At 42.6% G+C, this 19,041-nt stretch overlaps 1 protein-coding gene across 2 annotated transcripts in view; it reads left to right on the top strand.

The window, feature by feature from the left end:
- Positions 1–19,041, top strand: part of LOC106582685 (copine-5) — a 197,548-nt gene that overhangs the window by 43,081 nt on the left and 135,426 nt on the right. For both annotated transcript variants that reach the window (XM_014165981.3, XM_014165982.3), the window contains exons 2-3: positions 6,903–6,943; positions 7,450–7,496. In XM_014165981.3, the coding sequence (XP_014021456.1) occupies positions 6,903–6,943; positions 7,450–7,496 (88 nt within the window). The remainder of the gene's footprint in view (positions 1–6,902; positions 6,944–7,449; positions 7,497–19,041) is intronic.

Raw genomic sequence — 19,041 nt, 5'->3', positions numbered from 1 at the left:
ATGGCAAGGAGCTGAAGCTCATTAGCTAAAACTCAAATTGCTAGGGGGCTGGCCCATGTGGAGGAAAATATAGATCAAATGGAGCCGGAAGCGTCCAGAAACCAGTCACTTTCAAACTAGGGATTTCATGGCTATTTGAGGTAAGACATGAATTCTGCTCATAGATTATGCATGTATGAACTACACATTGGCACATCCAGCCCAACGTGGTAGGTTTACAAAATACTTACTAGTCGCCAAAGTTCCAGAGCATGTCTTTAATGAAACACTGCTCTATGGGAGCCCAGAGAAATACAGTGCCAGTTGAGTGTGATGCAGAAAATGTGCATTGATAAACATGACAGATGGCTTGTGTGTGTGTGCTTGCGTCTGTGTGCGTGCGTGTTTGCGTGCCTGCATACGTGCGTGTGTGTGTGTGTGTGTGTGTGTGGCACATCCATGTTCAAATATTCATCATGATGTGATTCATCAGCCCAAGAACATAATGTGAAGATAAAAATCTAAAAGTCATGACTATCACATCAAATCTTCATATCAGTGTTATTTAAATGTATTTATCTCTTTGTGGTTGGTTGTTTGTGAGCTAATTTAAACAGCACAGAAACAGAACAACAGTTCTAGAAGGCTGCATTGTGATGTGTTAACTATTAGATGCTATAGTTCTATGATATTGAGAGAAGTGTGTGTGTGTGTGTGTGTGTGTGTGTGTGTGTGTGTGTGTGTGTGTGTGTGTGTGTGTGTGTGTGTGTGTGTGTGTGTGTGTGTGTGCGTGTGTGTGTGTGTGTGTGTGTGTGTGTGTGTGTGTGTGTGTGCTATCATTGATAAGCATCAATCTGGTATGACTGTGCAAAAAGATAGACATCAAGGAACATGACACTTATGCGAATACATTGCATTCAATGTCAGGGAGGTTAGCTTTACACTATTGACGCCTAGAGATGGGCATCCAACAACATTTCTAATAAGGGTTACATGGAGAAAATCTCACCTCTATTTTACCTAAACCCTCCCTGAACACTTAGAGGAAAAAACAAGGGACCCTCTGCTGTACCCCAAATAATAATTAAAACAAAGTGGATAACAGAGAACATGTCTACCGTTTTATCCTCGCTTCTTGGTCAGACAAGGGCCCTGGATATGCAGTTTCAGAAACTGTTTTTCATCACATTATTCGTCAACGCAGGAATTTTGATGGCGCACATGGCTGTGGGCCAGAAGGTTGTGGGTTCGCAGACCAACGTGGACAAAAGTAGGGGTGGAAAGATCTGCTTTATAGTTAAAGCGTTGCATGAATCTATCAGTTGGTAGAGCATGGTGTTTGCAACGCCAGGGTTGTGGGTTCGATTCCCACGGGGGACCAGTACGGAAGAAAAAAAACTGTATGAAAACGTATGAAATGTATGCCTTCACTACTGTAAGTCGCTCTGGATAAGAGCGTCTGCTAAATGACTAAAATGTAAATGTAAAATAGTATTTGAAGGTCCAAGAAAAAGTAGCCTTTCATAAACATTTCATGCAATTCTACGTAATTTTACATAATAGCAGATTTTCTTTTTAAATACCACACAAATTACCGAAATTACAGGTCAATAGACAGAGAGACAGGTCTATGTGTTCATCTGATCATATTTCTCCAATGCCAAATCAGTGTCTTGTTTGCAATGAAACTGTCCCTGTTTGCATAGAGTGTGCTAAGCTGTCATTTAAGGTAAAGGGTGGCTCTCAAATATGAAATATATTTTGTTTTGTTTAACACTTTTTTTTATTCCATATGTGTTTTTTCATAGTTGTGATGACTTCACTATTATTCTACAATGTAGAAAAAAGTAAAAAATTAGAAAAACCCTTGAATGAGTTAGTGTGTCCCAACTTTTGACTGGTACTGTATACATTTATAAAATGGTTGGTTCGAGCCCTGAATGCTGATTGGCTGACAGCCATGGTATATCAGACCGTATACCACAGGTATGACAAAACATGTATTCATACTGCTCTAATTACATTGGTAACCAGTTTATAATAGCAATAAGGCACCTCAGGGTTTTGTGGTATATGGCCAATTATACCACGGCTAAGGGCTGTATCCAGGCACTCCGCGTTGCGTTGTGCGTAAGAACAGCCCTTAGCTGTGGTATATTGGCCATATATACCACACCCCCTCAGGCCTAATTGCTTAAATATACAGTTATCCATTTGTACGAAGCAGTATACAGCTGACAAGGAAAACTGAACAATTGCTCATCAAGCATTGATGAGTCCATGTAGTGTGATCTTAATCTAGATAATACTACATGATTGCCACTGAAGGCATGACTGTGTATAGCTGGAATATACACCTCACATGTGACCAGTAATAAGACTATGGAAATAATATTAACAAGGCCTATCAAGGTGTATATTATCTGACTCCAATAGATAAATAGCAATGTGTAAGCAAGACTCTTATAGAGTTATAGGAATATAGTATTAAGAGAGGTCTGAGAATGGAATACCAGAAGCAAATAGAATTCATTACATTGTAAAATCATGTCAAAATGTATTGGTCGTATGTACACAGATTTGCTGAAGTTATCGCAGGTGCAGCAAAATGCTTGTGTTTCTAGCTCCAACAGTGCAGTAATAATACCTAGCAATACAAACAATACGTAAATAATCCAAAAACTGAAAAGAAAGAAATTAAGAAATATCAGAACAAAATACTTACTGCACGACCAAAAGTATGTGGACACCTGCTTGTCGAACCTCTCTTTCCAAAATCATGGGCATTAATATGGAGTTGGTCCCCCCCTTTGCTGCTATAACAGCCTCCACTCTTCTGGGAAGGCTTTCCACTGGATGTTGGAACATTGCTGCAGTGAATTGCTTCCATTCACACACCAGAGCATGAGTGAGGTCGGGCTCTGATGTTGGGCGATTAGGCCTAGCTCGCAGTCGGCGTCCCAATTCATCCTGAAGGTGTTTGATGGGGTTGAGGTCAGGGCTCTGTGCAGACCAGTCAAGTTCTTCCACACCGATCTCGACCTCACCTTGGACCTCACCTTGTGCACGGGGGCATTGAATTTTCTGCATTTTTTTGTTCAACAGGGATGAATTTTGCCTACGTCTTTATGTGCACTAATATCATAGGCTAATTTATTTTGGAGCTTATTCACCACGAGGAAGTGAAAACTCAAAACACATTAGTTAGATCGCTAACGCTAAATATAATACCCACAGCTAGAGGTCATGTATAGGGCTGTTATGGTGACCATATTACCGCCACACCTGCGGTCACAAGTCATGACCTCAGTCAAATTCCACAAGGTCACGGTAACTAGACTGCTCCAAAGCTGCGATCTGATGCTGCTGATGGCAATTAGTAGCCTACAAAACTTGTTAACTGCCAGTCGCTAATGGCCTGGTACTCAGCACGCTATTGTCCCTCTAATCACTCTGACATCAATGCAAATGTAATTGAAAATCTAATCAAACACTTAATGAGAGCCCATGAGCTCATGTTGCGCAACATTTCTATAGTCTATGCAATTGCGTGAGAAAACAGAGTGATGACCTTTATTAAAAAGAGAGGGATCCCATCAGCTTTCTATAGGCTAGGCCTACTATATTTATTCCTCAACTTTCCTAATATTCAGCAGGTTGCTTCGCTTTACAACAGGAGTATAGCCTACCTGGCTGGTATGAAGATGAAACATGGGAAAAGTGTCCTCCATTCGTTATTTAAGTACATAGATGACATGGTCCATTCTAAATCCAAACAAATTCCACACATACAATATATTTTTTTGTATATGCAAAGACAAAATTAAATTGAGAATAGTCTGATGGGTGACAATATTATCACTTGTGAATGATGCCCAGCATGTGCAGTAAGACAAGAAACAGTGCATAGCATACCTTTCTTTTGGGTGACTTTTTCAAATCACTATAAGTTTTGATAATGTTTGTATCACAACTAAAGTGGCCAAATAACTCAAAAAGTAGCCTATAGGCCTAGGACCCCTGGAACACAGTTAGAGAGTGTATAGCATACAGAGCCTAGTGAAACGTGTGTTCTTATAAACCCAGTCAATGCGCAATCACGTGTGAAAACAGAGAAAACAGAGCCACTATTTAGAAGAGGATCCCAGCTCTCTCGTGCTGCTATATTTATTGCTCAAGCACATTAATCTGCTTTACAACTGGTGTAGCCTAACTGGCATACATAGGCGGCTCGTGGATTTCAAGTTCGGGGGAAGAAAATGTTCACCATAAAAATTCTCCTTTATAATAAAGTATTAGGCCTATATGCATAATCGCATTTGCAGATTTATGTAAACTAGCCTACTATTAGTAATGTGATGAGTAGATTGGATAGTCATAATTTAGGATAATAATATCCTATAACTCGATCACTGTTCGCAAAAAAAAAAGACTGTTCAATGCATTTAGCGTAGAGCAGGCCAAGGCTACATCCCATCATTTTTTTTCTTTTTTTCATGGGAGGAATGTGGCCTTTTCTAAACACATTCCATCTAGTTCTACTACACTTTATATATGACTGGAGGCATTAGCAGAATATTTTTAATAGGACAAATTGAAGGGTAGCCTACTCTGATGACAGTGACAAAATATCAATAAAAATGACATTGTCCATATAATCGACCTATGAGAAGTGGAGACACAAATATAATATGACGTCCATCTAAACTGGAGGAGGAAATTATTGTCCAAAAACAAACTTTTAAGTGGCGCTGACCCAACAATGATAAATAGTGAATATGCGCAGTGCGCAGTCACCGAGGATAATTGCCGATGCGCTCCCGCTGGTGCTAATAAGATAGGCTATACTGTTGTTCGCTCAATTAAGTTGGGAATTAAAAAAAACTAAAAGACAGAGTAGTCTTTTCATTGTCTTCTTTTTACAGCAATAACCATTTGCTTTCCAAACTATGTTTTCCCGCAATTGTATTTTGAAGTATTGCATATGCCTGGTTTGACCTCTTTTCACAGACAGTTGCAACTCAACAATAATCTACCAAAATTACGCGTGCTGCATTTCCTTCAGACTATAGGCAATGCGATTTAAAACATTCCACTTTTTTTGTTGTTGTTGAAAGAAACAAAATATCTTCTGTGGCCAAATCATGCTTTAGCAGCCTATTTGTAATGATTCTATGTATTTTTTATTTGATTTAAAACTTATGCTTCCCCTAGCCTTATGGACGCTGCCTATTCTTGCATAAAAACGTAACTGCACAACCTGCATTTGCTATTTGATGACATTTTGTTTTTGTGGGCCATTCTAATAAAACATTATTCCACACATATATTAGTAGGCTATATGTAAAGACCAGATTAAATTAAGAATAGTCTGATGGGTGAGAATATTATCAAATTCTTGTCAAATTGTGAATGAGAGACTGATGAAGTGTGCAGCCTGCGCAAGACACAGAGCAGAGCTCATGCCTTTCATGCAACGTTATCTGGCCTTAGAATGTATTAAAAATCAAAACATATAGCCTAATGTTTGTATTACAATTACAATTGTATTAATAGCTCTAAAATAAGCATATAGGAGGAACTGTTTCTTCGCTAACCGGTCAATACAATACAATATTGCTGGGTTGCAGGCATTGGTTCAATACATGTCCGCACTCCCTCGGGAATCTTTGGAGAAAATATCCTTTCTATTTATTCAGCTATGTTCAATTGTATTCTTCATACTATAAAATAATATAAAACAATGCCTCGGAATTCGAAGCTAATCTCGTCTGCTAAACGAACTAGTGTAGCCCACAGCCATATGGAGCGATGTGTTTCCCTGCAAATTAGATATTTAAATGTTATACAATCAGAAGCCTTTTGTCTCTCTCTCTCTCGGAGCACACGTCAAGTGGCTCACTCATCACAGCAGGGGCCACTTGCCAGCGGAACATGCCGCAGCGAAACAGGCCCACGGGCTGGGCATACACTATCATTAGAGGAATCATGAAGATAATGCTCATTAGGACGTTTTGAAACTTTTGAGCGAAGTGAGCAATATAATGAATGTTCAACTTGCATGCGAGCATTTACAAATGTAACTTGCGCAGTCAGGTCAAATGGTTGCAAAATGCCAAATTATTGCAGTCTGGACGACCTGCCCCTTGACGTACTGTAGTTATCTTGTAATCAAAGTTGTGTCAAAATTAGTGGCCTGATAGGTTTCAGCAAACTACTAGCTAGCATTATCAATCTGTTATTAGCCTACCTAAGCGTAGGCTACATATTGGGATGGTGCACTTTTAGATTTCTCTTGAGGTCAGCAGTATTTTTCCTGGTCAACTTGTGGGAGCAAACGCTGTCTTCTCCCGTGGAAACATTGCATTCGGTCTTGTTTGAATCTGCACGATACGTAAAGTGGCTCCAAACATCTTCCCTTTTTCTACCGGGAGCTTTTACCACCAGGAGAGTAGCCATGGAATGTGCCTTATATGCATCAGCGATTTGTTGCCTCTAGATTGCAAATAACACTGAAAAGATCTCAATCTTTCCAAAAACTCTTGCCCAGTCCATTTACTAGTCAGATTTTAGTCACAGAGATAACTCTCGTCTGGTTTTCGTCAACCCAAATGCAAAAGGATTTTGTGTATAATCACTCTGGGCATACGTCGTCATTATTTTAGTTGATGAAATGAACACTGCAAGCCACTACAGCTGCTGGATGATATGAATAGGTACTCAGTCAGGACCTCTATGGATAACTTAATAGATCTCAGGAGCAATTCAGAAAGCCATTAATGCCTGTGTAATGACTCACGCAATAACTGAAGCGCAGAACAATTGGATGAATTGGTCTCTGAATTGGTCTCTGATATGTTTCCGATAAGATTATGAAGCTGATATTGCTTTGACAGTTTTCCTCTTTCCTTTTTGCCTTTCAGGAATCTACTAGATAAAGACACGTTCTCCAAATCTGACCCATGTGAGTGTGACTCAACCCTTTATGTGCTCCTTCCCTGTCTACCTTCCTTCCTCTGTCCGTCTGTCCGTCTGTCTCTTCGTCTATCTGTCCATCCATGCCTCCCTCCCTCCCTCCCTCCCTCCCTCCCTCCCTCCCTCCCTCCCTCCCTCCCTCCCTCTTTCCCTACCTACCTCCATCCGTCCACCCCCCCTTCCCCATCCCTACCTCTCTGTCCCTGCATGATAGTTGACTTGAGGAGTAGATGTTAGCTTTGCCTTTAGCCTCCGTCTGTTGTTTGCTCAGTGTTCTGGAGCTAAAACTTTTGTATTAATCTGCACTGTTCAATCTGCCAGCATCTATTTCTGATTGTCTTTCTGCCCTGTATGTCTCGCTTTCTCTTTCACAATCTCTATATCACTCTCTCTCTCGCTTTCTCAATCTCACTCTCTATCCCTCTCTCTCTCTCTCTCTCTCTCTCTCTCAATCTCACCTCTCTCTACCCCCCCCCCCCCCCCTCTCTCCCTCAGTGTGTGTGCTCTACACCCAAGGAGTGGAGACCAAGCAGTGGAGAGAGGTGAGTGCACACACACACACACACGCACACGCACACGCACACTTCAGAGCCTTTTAAAGTTCAATGAGTCCCTTGCAGTGGGGTATTGACTGTTTGTGAGGGAAATAGCTTCTCTTTATTTTTGTCCTTTTTTTTCTCCCAAATACCAATCAATTTAGCCCAGTGCTGACATTTAAAAGTTTAAAAGTTAGGATTAGTTTCGGAAATAAATGTAGCTATAACACACCCACCTCTATACTCCACATTTACAAGCCTCAGCATGAGATTCGAAATAGGACACACCCATTACTGTAAGAACCTTTCTGCGTACATGCGTGCTTGTGTGCATAGGGGGATGATAGGTTTATTCAGAGCTGTTTAGTGGAGATCTGACAAGCTTGACCTTTTCAAGCCTTGTACCGTCTGATTTGCCTGTCTGTGACATCATAGCTGTACACTCCAGGCGAGAGAACATGACCAGTTCCCACCGCCCGTGTCTGTGTGCTACCATACCCATCGCTGCCTGGGTAATCACCGTATAAGTTCCGCAAAGGGAGAAACTCAAAGTTCCAAACTTTTTAAAGTAAGTGACCAGGTGACAGTCAAGGATACGGTTGAGGGGGGGGGGGGGGGCTGTCCTGTGAATCAGAGCCCCTCTAGTGCTGCCAGTGTGTTTGCCAGTGTGTGTATGTGTGTTGGAAGTCTGTTCAGACAGTTTTGAGACATATTGAGCATCATAGCATAAAGAACTTACTCTCAGTACACTGATCACTCTATCTATTACTGCTATGTGTCTCTGGGAACACAGGATTGGCAAGACAGAATTGAGCCAGACAGAGGAAGAAAGATAAATTGATAGATCCGTTGCATGGAGAGAGAAAGAACAAGTGAGGGGGAGAGGGGGGGGGGGGGATAAAGAGAGAGAGAGAGAGAAATAGAGAGGAAACAGAAAAGCCATGATGACACACATCCAAATGCTACAATCCTCAACACCCTAAATCAGCTGCTGAACAGAAAACACCCTCAGAGAAGAACATCAATAAAAGCCAATGGAAGGATGCAGTATTCTATTACTACAATCTGCCTATCGGAACATAGAACTCTACCCTGTTATATTGTCACAGTGTCACTCTGTCCCTGGTTCTACTAGGGACAAGGAGGTCGGTGGCACCTTAATAGGGGAGAACGGGCTCGTGGTAATGACTGGAGCGGAATCAGTGGAATGGTATCAAATATATCCAACCCGTGATTTCCAGGTGCTTGATACCATTTATTTGCTTTGTTCTGGACATTATTATGAGCCGTTCTCCCCTCAGTAGCCTCCTATGTGTCACATGCAGGGAATCCAACTGGTTTAGACTTTACTGTGAAATGCTAATGAGACCTCCCCAACAATGCAGAGTTGAAAAATCAAATAGTAACACAAAAAGAATAACATAAAATGCATGAGAATGGAGCTATATACAGGGAGTACCAGTACCAGATCAATGTGGAGCTATATACAGGGAGTACCAGTACCAGATCAATGTGGAGCTATATACAGGGAGTACCAGTACCAGATCAATGTGGAGCTATATACAGGGAGTACCAGTACCAGATCAATGTGGAGCTATATACAGGGAGTACCAGATCAATGTGGAGCTATATACAGGGAGTATCAGTACCAGATCAATGTGGAGCTATATACAGGGAGTACCAGTACCAAATCAATGTGGCGCTATATACAGGCAGTACCAGTACCAGATCAATGTGGAGCTATATACAGGAAGTATCAGTACCAGATCAATGTGGAGCTATATACAGGGAGTATCAGTACCAGATCAATGTGGAGCTATATACAGGGAGTACCAGTACCAGATCAATGTGGAGCTATATACAGGGAGTATCAGTACCAGATCAATGTGGAGCTATATACAGGGAGTACCAGTACCAGATCAATGTGGAGCTATATACAGGAAGTACCAGTACCAGATCAATGTGGAGCTATATACAGGGAGTACCAGTACCAGATCAATGTGGAGCTATATACAGGGAGTACCAGTACCAGATCAATGTGGAGCTATATACAGGGAGTATCAGTACCAGATCAATGTGAGCTATATACAGGGAGTACCAGTACCAGATCAATGTGGAGCTATATACAGGGAGTATCAGTACCAGATCAATGTGGAGCTATATACAGGGAGTACCAGATCAATGTGGAGCTATATACAGGGAGTACCAGTACCAGATCAATGTGGAGCTATATACAGGGAGTACCAGATCAATGTGGAGCTATATACAGGGAGTACCAGATCAATGTGGAGCTATATACAGGAAGTACCAGATCAATGTGGAGCTATATACAGGAAGTACCAGTACTAGATCAATGTGGAGCTATATACAGGGAGTATCAGTACCAGATCAATGTGGAGCTATATACAGGGAGTACCAGATCAATGTGGAGCTATATACAGGGAGTACCAGATCAATGTGGAGCTATATACAGGAAGTACCAGATCAATGTGGAGCTATATACAGGCAGTAACAGTACCAGATCAATGTGGAGCTATATACAGGGAGTATCAGTACCAGATCAATGTGGAGCTATATACAGGGAGTATCAGTACCAGATCATTGTGGAGCTATATACAGGGAGTACCAGATCAATGTGGAGCTATATATACAGGGAGTACCAGTACCAGATCAATGTGGAGCTATATACAGGGAGTACCAGATCAATGTGGAGCTATATACAGGGAGTACCAGATCAATGTGGAGCTATATACAGGGAGTACCAGATCAATGTGGAGCTATATACAGGGAGTACCAGTACCAGATCAATGTGCAGAGGTACAAGGTAGATATGTACTTCAAAGCAGGGTAAAGTGACTAGGCATCAGGATAGATAATAATAAGGTGTTTGAGGTAGATATGTACATGAAGGCAGGGTAAAGTGACTAGGCATCAGGATAGATAATAATAAGGTGTTTGAGGTTGATATGTACATGAAGGCATGGTAAAGTGACTAGGCATCAGGATAGATAATAATAAGGTATTTGAGGTAGATATGTACATGAAGGCAGGGTAAAGTGACTAGGCATCAGGATAGATAATAATAAGGTATTAGAGGTAGATATGTACATGAAGGCAGGGTAAAGTGACTAGGCATCAGGATAGATAATAATACGGTATTTGAGGTAGATATGTACTTCAAGGCGGGGTAAAGTGACTAGGCATCAGGATAGATAATAATAAGCTATTTGAGGTAGATATGTACATGAAGGCATGGTAAAGTGACTAGGCATCAGGATAGATAATAGTAAGGTATTTGAGGTAGATATGTACATGAAGGCAGGGTAAAGAGACTAGGAATCAGGATAGATAATAATAAAGTATTAGCGGTAGATATGTACATGAAGGCAGGGTAAAGTGACTAGGCATCAGGATAGATAATAATAATAAGGTATTTGAGGTAGATACTGTACACACAGCACATTCACACTCACTAGACTATATATACACTATAAAATTGAACTCGGTTTTCAACCATTCCACATATTTCTTGATAACAAACTATAATTTTGGCAAGTCGGTTAGGACATCTACTTTGTGCATGACACAAGTAATTTTTTCAACAATTGTTTACAGACAGATTATTTCACTTATAATTCACTGTATCACAATTCCAGTGGGTCAAAGGTTTACATACACTAAGTTGACTGTGCCTTTAAACAGCTTGGAGAAATACCAGAAAATGATGTCATGGCTTTAGAAGCTTCTGATAGGCTAATTGACATCATTTGAGTCAATTGGAGGTGTACCTGTGGATGTATTTCAAGGCCTACCTTCAAACGCAGTGCCTCTTTGCTTGACATCATGGGAAAATCAAAAGAAATCAGCCAAGACCTCAGAAAAACATAGTAGACCTCCACAAGTCTGGTTCATCCTTGGGAGCAATTTCCAAAACGCCTGAAGGTACCATGTTCATCTGTACAAACAATAGTATGCAAGTGTAAACACCATGGGACCACGCAGCCGTCATACCGCTCAGGAAGGAGACGCGTTCTGTCTCCTAGAGATGAACTTACTTTGGTGCGAAAAGTGCAAATCAATCCCAGAACAACCGTATAGGACCTTGTGAAGATGCTGGAGGAAACCGGTACAAAAGTATCTATATCCACAGAAAAAAGAGTAATGTATCAACATAACCTGAAAGGCCGCTCAGCAAGGAAGAAGCCACTGCTCCAAAACCGCCACAAAAAAGCCAGACTACGGTTTGCAACTGCACATGGGGACAAAGATTGTACTTTTTGGAGAAATGTCCTCTGGTCTGATGAAACAAAAATAGAACTGTTTGGCCATAATGACCATTGTTATGTTTGGAGGAAAAAGGGGGAGGCTTGCAAGTCGAAGAACACCATCCCAACCGTGAAGCACGGGGGTGGCAGCATCATGTTGTGGGGGTGCTTTGCTGCAGGAGGGATTGGTGCACTTCACGAAATGGATGGCATCATGAGGGAGGAAAATTATGTGGATATATTGAAGCAACATCTCAAGACATCAGTCTGGAAGTTAAAGCTTGGTCGCAAATGGGTCTTCCAAATAGACAATGACCACAAGCATACTTCCAAAGTTGTGGCAAAATGTCTTAAGGACAACAAAGTCAAGGTATTGGAGTGGCCATCACAAAGCCCTGACCTCAATCCCATAGAACACACCAGCTCTGTCAGGAGGAATGGGCCAAAATTCACCCAACTTATTGTGGAAGGCTACCCGAAACGTTTGACCCAAGTTAACCAATTTAAAGGCAATGCTACCAAATGCTAATTGAGTGTATGTAAACTTCTAACCCACTGGGAATGTGATGAAAGAAAATAAAGTGGTGATCCTAACTGACCTAAGACAGGGAATTTTTACTAGGATTAGATGTCAGGAATTGTGAAAGACTGAGTTTAAATGTATTTGGCTAAGGTGTATGTAAACTTCCTACTTCAACTGTATATGTATATACACTGCTCAAAATAATAAAGGGAACACTAAAACAACACATCCTAGATCTGAATGAAAGAAATAATCTTATTAAATACTTTTTTCTTTACATAGTTGAATGTGCTGACAACAAAATCACACAAAAATAATCAATGGAAATCCAATTTATCAACCCATGGAGGTCTGGATTTGGAGTCACACTCAAAATTAAAGTGGAAAACCACACTACAGGCTGATCCAACTTTATGTAATGTCCTTAAAACAAGTCAAAATGAGGCTCAGTAGTGTGTGTGGCCTCCACGTGCCTGTATGACCTCCCTACAACGCCTGGGCATGCTCCTGATGAGGTGGCGGATGGTCTCCTGAGGGATCTCCTCCCAGACCTGGACTAAAGGATCCGCCAACTCCTGGACAGTCTGTGGTGCAACGTGGTGTTGGTGGATGGAGCGAGACATGATGTCCCAGATGTGCTCAATTGGATTCAGGCCTGGGGAACGGACGGGCCAGTCCATAGCATCAATGCCTTCCTCTTGCAGGAACTACTGACACACTCCAGCCACATGAGGTCTAGCATTGTCTTGCATTAGGAGGAACCCAGGGCCAACCGCACCAGCATATGGTCTCACAAAGGGTCTGAGGATCTCATCTCGGTACCTAATGGCAGTCAGGCTACCTCTGGCGAGCACATGGAGGGCTGTGCGGCCCCCCAAAGAAATGCCACCCCACACCATGACTGACCCACTGCCAAACCGGTGATGCTGGAGGATGTTGCAGGCAGCAGAACGTACTCCACGGCGTCTCCAGACTCTGTCACGTCTGTCACATGTGCTCAGTGTGAACCTGCTTTCATCTGTGAAGAGCACAGAGCGCCAGTGGCGAATTTGCCAATCTTGGTGTTCTCTGGCAAATGCCAAACGTCCTGCACGGTGATGGGCTGTAAGCACAACCCCCACCTGTGGACATCGGGCCCTCATACCACCCTCATGGAGTCTGTTTCTGACCGTTTGAGCAGACACATGCACATTTGTGGCCTGCTGGAGGTCATTTTGCCGGGCTGTGGCAGTGCTCCTCCTGCTCCTCCTTGCACAAAGGCGGAGGTAGCGGTCCTGCTGCTGGGTTGTTGCCCTCCTACGGCCTCCTCCACGTCTCCTGATGTACTGGCCTGTCTCCTGGTAGCGCCTCCATGCTCTGGACACTACGCTGACAGACACAGCAAACCTTCCTGCCACAGCTCGCATTGATGTGCCATCCTGGATGAGCTGCACTACCTGAGCCACTTGTGTGGGTTGTAGACTCCGTCTCATGCTACCACTAGAGTGAAAGCACCGCCAGCATTCAAAAGTGACCAAAACATCAGCCAGGAAGCATAGGTACTGAGAAGTGGTCTGTGGTCTCCACCTGCAGAACCACTCCTTTATTGGGGGTGTCTTGCTTATTGCCTATAATTTCCACCTGTTGTCTATTCCATTTGCACAACAGCATGTGAAATGTATTGTCAATCAGTGTTGCTTCCTAAGTGGACAGTTTGATTTCACAGAAGTGTGATTGACTTGGAGTTACATTGTGTTGTTTAAGTGTTCCCTTTATTTTTTTGAGCAGTGTATATATATATATATATATATATATATATATATATATACACTGCTCCAAAAAAAAAAATATATATATATATACATATATACTATATATATATATATATATATATATAGTTCTGGTAGGCTTAATTGACTATTTAGCAGTCTGGCTATTTAGCAATCTGGCTATTTAGCAATCTGGCTATTTAGCAGTATGGCTATTTAGCGGTCTTATGGCTTTGGGTGGGTAGAAGCTTTCTCGGAGCCTATTGGTCCGAGAGCCGATGCTCTGTTACTGTTTGCCAGATGGTAGCAAGGTGAAAAGTCTATGGCTTGGTTGGCTCAAGTCTGTGGCAATTCTTTGGGCTGACACCGCATGATATAGAGGTCCTGGATGAAAAGGAGCTCTGCCCCAGTGATGTACTGGGCTGTCTGCACTACCCTCTTCACGACTCCTCGGATGTGTGTGGACCATGTTAGCGTCTTGATGTGGATGGGGGCGTGCTCTCCCTTTTTTCTCCTATAGTCCACAATCAGCTCCTTGGTCTTACTGATGTTGAGGGAGAGGTTGTGTTCCTGGAACCACACTGCTAAGTCTCTGACCTCCTCCCTGTAGGCTGACTCATCGCCGTTGGTGATCAGGCCTACCACCCTGAGGGGCCCCCATGTTGAGGGTCATCGATGCGGAGGTGTTGTTGCCTACCCTCACATCTTGAGGCCGGGCCTTTCGGAAGTACAGGATCTTGTTGTAGATGGAGGGATTCAGTCCCAGGGTCCCTCGCTTGTTGATAAGCTTGCAGGGGACTATGGTGTTGAACGCTGAGTTGTAGTCTATAAACAGCATTTTCACATTGTTCACATATTTACAAAAGTATGTAGACACCCCTTCAAATTAGTGGATTCGGCTATTTCAGCCACACCCATTGCTGACAGGTGTATAAAATCGAGCAAGGAGCCATGCGATCTCCATAGACAAACATTGGCAGTAGAATGGCCCTTACTGAAGAGCTCAGTGACTTTCAACGTGGCACCGTCATATGATGCCACCTTTCCAACAAGTCCGTTCCTCAAATTTCTGCCCTACTAGAGCTGCCCCGGTCAACTGTAAGTGCTGTTATTGTGAAGTGGAAACATCTAGGAGCAACAACGGCATAGCCGTGAAGTGGTGGGCCACACAAACTCACAGAACAGGACCGCCGAGTGCTGAAGCGCGTGGGACACGTAAAAATCGTCTGTACTCGGTTGAAACATTCACTACCGAGTTCCACACTGCCTCTGGAAGCAACGTCAGCAGAAGAACTGTTCATCGGGCTTCATGAAATGGGTTTCCATGGCCGAGCAGCCGTACACAAGCCTAAGATCACCATGCGCAAGGCCATGCGTCGGCTGGAGTGTTGTAAAGCTTGCTGCCATTGGACTCTGGAGCAGTGGAAATCTGTTTCTTTGGAGTGATGAGTCACACTTCACCACCTGGAGAACGCTACCTGCCCGAATGCAGGAGGAATAACGGTCTGGGGCTGTTTTTCATGGTTCAGACTCGGCGCCTTAGTTCCAGTAAAGGGAAATACAATGACTTCCTGGATGATTCTGTGCTTCCAACTTTGTGGCAACAGTTTGGGGAAGGCCCTTTCCTGTTTCAGCATGACAATGACCCCGTCCCCCGAGTGAGGCCCATACAGAAATGGTTTGTTGAGTTTGATGTGGAAAAACTTGACTGGCTTGCATAGAGCCCTGACCTCAACCCCAACGCCGACTATGAGCCAGGCCTAATCACCTAACATCCGTGCCCGACCTCACTAATACTCTTGTGGGTGAATGAAAGCATGTCCCCGCAGCAATGTTCCAACATCTAGTGGAAAGCCTTCTCAGAAGAGTGGAGGCTGTTTATAGCAGCAAAGGGGGGACCAACTCCATATTAATGGCCATAAATTTGGAATGAGATATTCAATGAGTAGGTGTCCACATACTTTTGGTCATGTAGTTAATTTCCCTTCAGGTGGGAGAAGGGCAGTGTGAAGTGCAATTGAGATTGCGTCATCTGTGTATCTGTTGGGGCAGTATGCAAATTGGAGTGGGTCTAGGGTATCTCGGATAATGGTGTGGATGTGTGTCATGACCAGCCTTTCAAAGCACTTCATAGTTACAGATGCGAGTGCTACAGGGTAATAGTTATTTAGGCAGGCTCTTGGGAACAGGGACAATAGTTGTCAGCTTGAAACATATTGAGATTACAAACTGGGACAAGGAGAGATTGAAAATGTGTGTGAAGACACTTGCCAGCTGGTCTGTGCATGCTTTGAGAACACGCCATGTTATTCCGTCTGTGATTGTTAACCTGTTTAAACGTTTTGCTCACATTGGCTTGAAAACATTACGGAGGAAAACTCTCTTGGTAGATAAAAGGGTCTGCAGTTAACTATGAGGTATTCTTTATCAGGTGAACAAAAGCTTGAGGTTTCCTTCACACTTGAAGCGGCACACCATTTGTTATTCATGAAAAAACACACTCCTTTCGACTTCCCTGAAGACTCTGTACGATCCTGCCGCTGCTTGGAGAATCCACCGTCATCATCATCCAGCCACGTTTCAGTAAGATAATATTGCAGCTTTTCAAATCTCTCTGATAGGAGACTCTAGAACGAAGCTCATACACCCCCCCCCCCCCCCCCCCCAATATTAATAAATCATAATATTCAGTATATATTTATACTGTTTTTAATGAACTAAGTCCGGCTTTAAACCTACTCTTGAAAGTTGCAATAGTAGAGTGTATCAAGGTGCAATTTCTAAATTGGGTAGTGCATCATCAGTTTTCCTCATCATGTCAGTCATTGCATACCTTATAGAGCTACTTATAACTTGTCAGAAATGTCCAGATCGACTAGCCCATGTCAGACAACGTTTTTTTTATTTAATTTTTTTTTTGCCCATAGATACTGTATGCATTTTTTCTCACTCAAATATCACATGAATACACATTAGGCATGGCAAAATGTATAGAATTGTAAGAAAATGTGCTTTAAAACTGCAAACATTTCTTTGCCCCCCCCCCCCATGACAAAATGTGTAGAATTGCAGGAAAATAAACTTGAAACCTAGAAAATGATCTCGACCAACAAGAGTGGTGTGAACAGTTTGTGTCATAGACATGGCTCGGGATGTTCCCCAATACTGGAAGGGAGGCCCCCGAGTGACACATTTTGGGAACCCCTGTCTTAACCTCAAGGGATTTTATCCTGCATGATTAAATAAAGGCTAAATGAGGTTAATCTCTGCATTTAGAGAGGATGTATTGATTGAAAATGTCACCAATAGTAATTACAAAGTAAACACACAGAATCCCAAATGGCAGATCAGTTGTTTACTCCGATAGGAATAGCAATGAAAAAAAAAATTCCAATGAGGAGGCGTTGTTCACATTACACATTGTTATTTTTTAATGAGTCTGTTTGTCAGGAGATTAGAGCTTCATAATGTAAACTCACAGCTATGTATCTTGTAAAAAGGTAATTTATTTCCAAAATGAAAAACAATTTGCATCATCTGAACAGTTCAAATAACTTTGCTAATTTATCCAATTGAAGTTGTTGAGTTTTCAAAGTTCTTCCACTAAATGTCTCCAAATATGTATGCAACACTGACTCTTGGGACTCCCTTAAATAGTACAACTGAAGCCCTTTCTATTACATCTAGTCCTAACTTTTAGAACTGGCCCTGTTTAGAAAATGACTAGCTTTCTCTGGAGTGTGAGCCAGGCAAGCACTGTTGGGAAATGGCTGTTTTATTCATGCATTATCAGAGAGGCTAGGTTTCTCTTCCTCTCTATTTCTGTCTTTCTCTTCTGTCTTTCTCTGTTGCTCTTTCTGTTTCCTCTCTCACACCTTCCCTTCTCCCTCCATCTCTCTCTCTCTCTCTCCATTTCTCTCCCTCCCCCTCCTCTTCTCTCTCACTTTCTGTTTCTCAGTCTGAATAATTCATGGATCAACACAAATAGCTGTGAACAAACTGCAGCCCACCTCTGGGCACAAGCCTCTAGAGTCTACCGCATTCAACTACTGTGTTTCTACACCGCACGACCATAATGCTGCTGTTTCACCATGCTGTACACTTGTTAAGGGCTTCAGATGTCGGCCCCGTTTTACTCAGAAACCAGACTGAAACAGTGATTTTTCAGGAGTTTACGAAACATTTATGGCATGTGTCCCAAATGGCACCCCATTCCCAATGTAGTGCACTACGTTTGACCAATGCACCATATAACCACCCCACTGCCTCTCTGTACTGTTTCACCATACATTACAGACGTTGGCCCATTTTACACGACCACTGCAGACGGCACTGCCTCCCTGTTAAGGGATGTAGACAGACGTTGCCCCAGTTTGACTCTGAAGCAACCATATTTCAGTAGTTTACTTACAGTCTCAATTCATGTGAGATCAATGGGTGTACTTCACCCCACTGTATCTCCTCATAGAGAGTTGCAATCAGAATCAGACCCCTTACTGGACTATATAGTCTTTGTTTCAGACATGTTTAAATGTACAGTCAGAGAATTCCATTACCATATTGGCTTACCGGGTCTCCATGATTGAAACCCGTATCTTACAGCAGATATATTTAGAGAAGGGGTTGTATCCCTATCGTATATTTAGGATTCCTCCATGGGCTTTACCAACAGTGTCATGTCACTCACACTGTCCTCTTTCGGAACTAGGCGGGGTGTGTGATTGGGTGAATTCCAAGCTTGCTGGCTTTTTTCCTGGATCTGCAGCCGTTCGTGTAGGAGTGAGAATCCCAGTAATTAACTGGGTTTAACCCCCGTCCATCTCCCCCCTCTCTTTCTCTTTATTTTTTATTCCCCCTCTGTCTTTTCTCATCTCCCCCTCTCTTAGTCTTTATTTTCTATTCCCCCTCTCTCTTTTCTCATCTCCCTTTCTCTCACTTTTCCTGGTCTCCGTTGCTAATTCTGCCTCTTTCTCTCCTCCATCTCTCATACTCTCTGTCTTTTCATGTATCTTGCC

The sequence above is a fragment of the Salmo salar genome, chromosome 22, assembly GCF_965601325.2.
Source record: "Salmo salar chromosome 22, fSalSal1, whole genome shotgun sequence".
Taxonomy (NCBI): Eukaryota; Metazoa; Chordata; class Actinopteri; order Salmoniformes; family Salmonidae; genus Salmo; species Salmo salar.
This window is presented reverse-complemented; position numbering and strand designations above follow the sequence as displayed.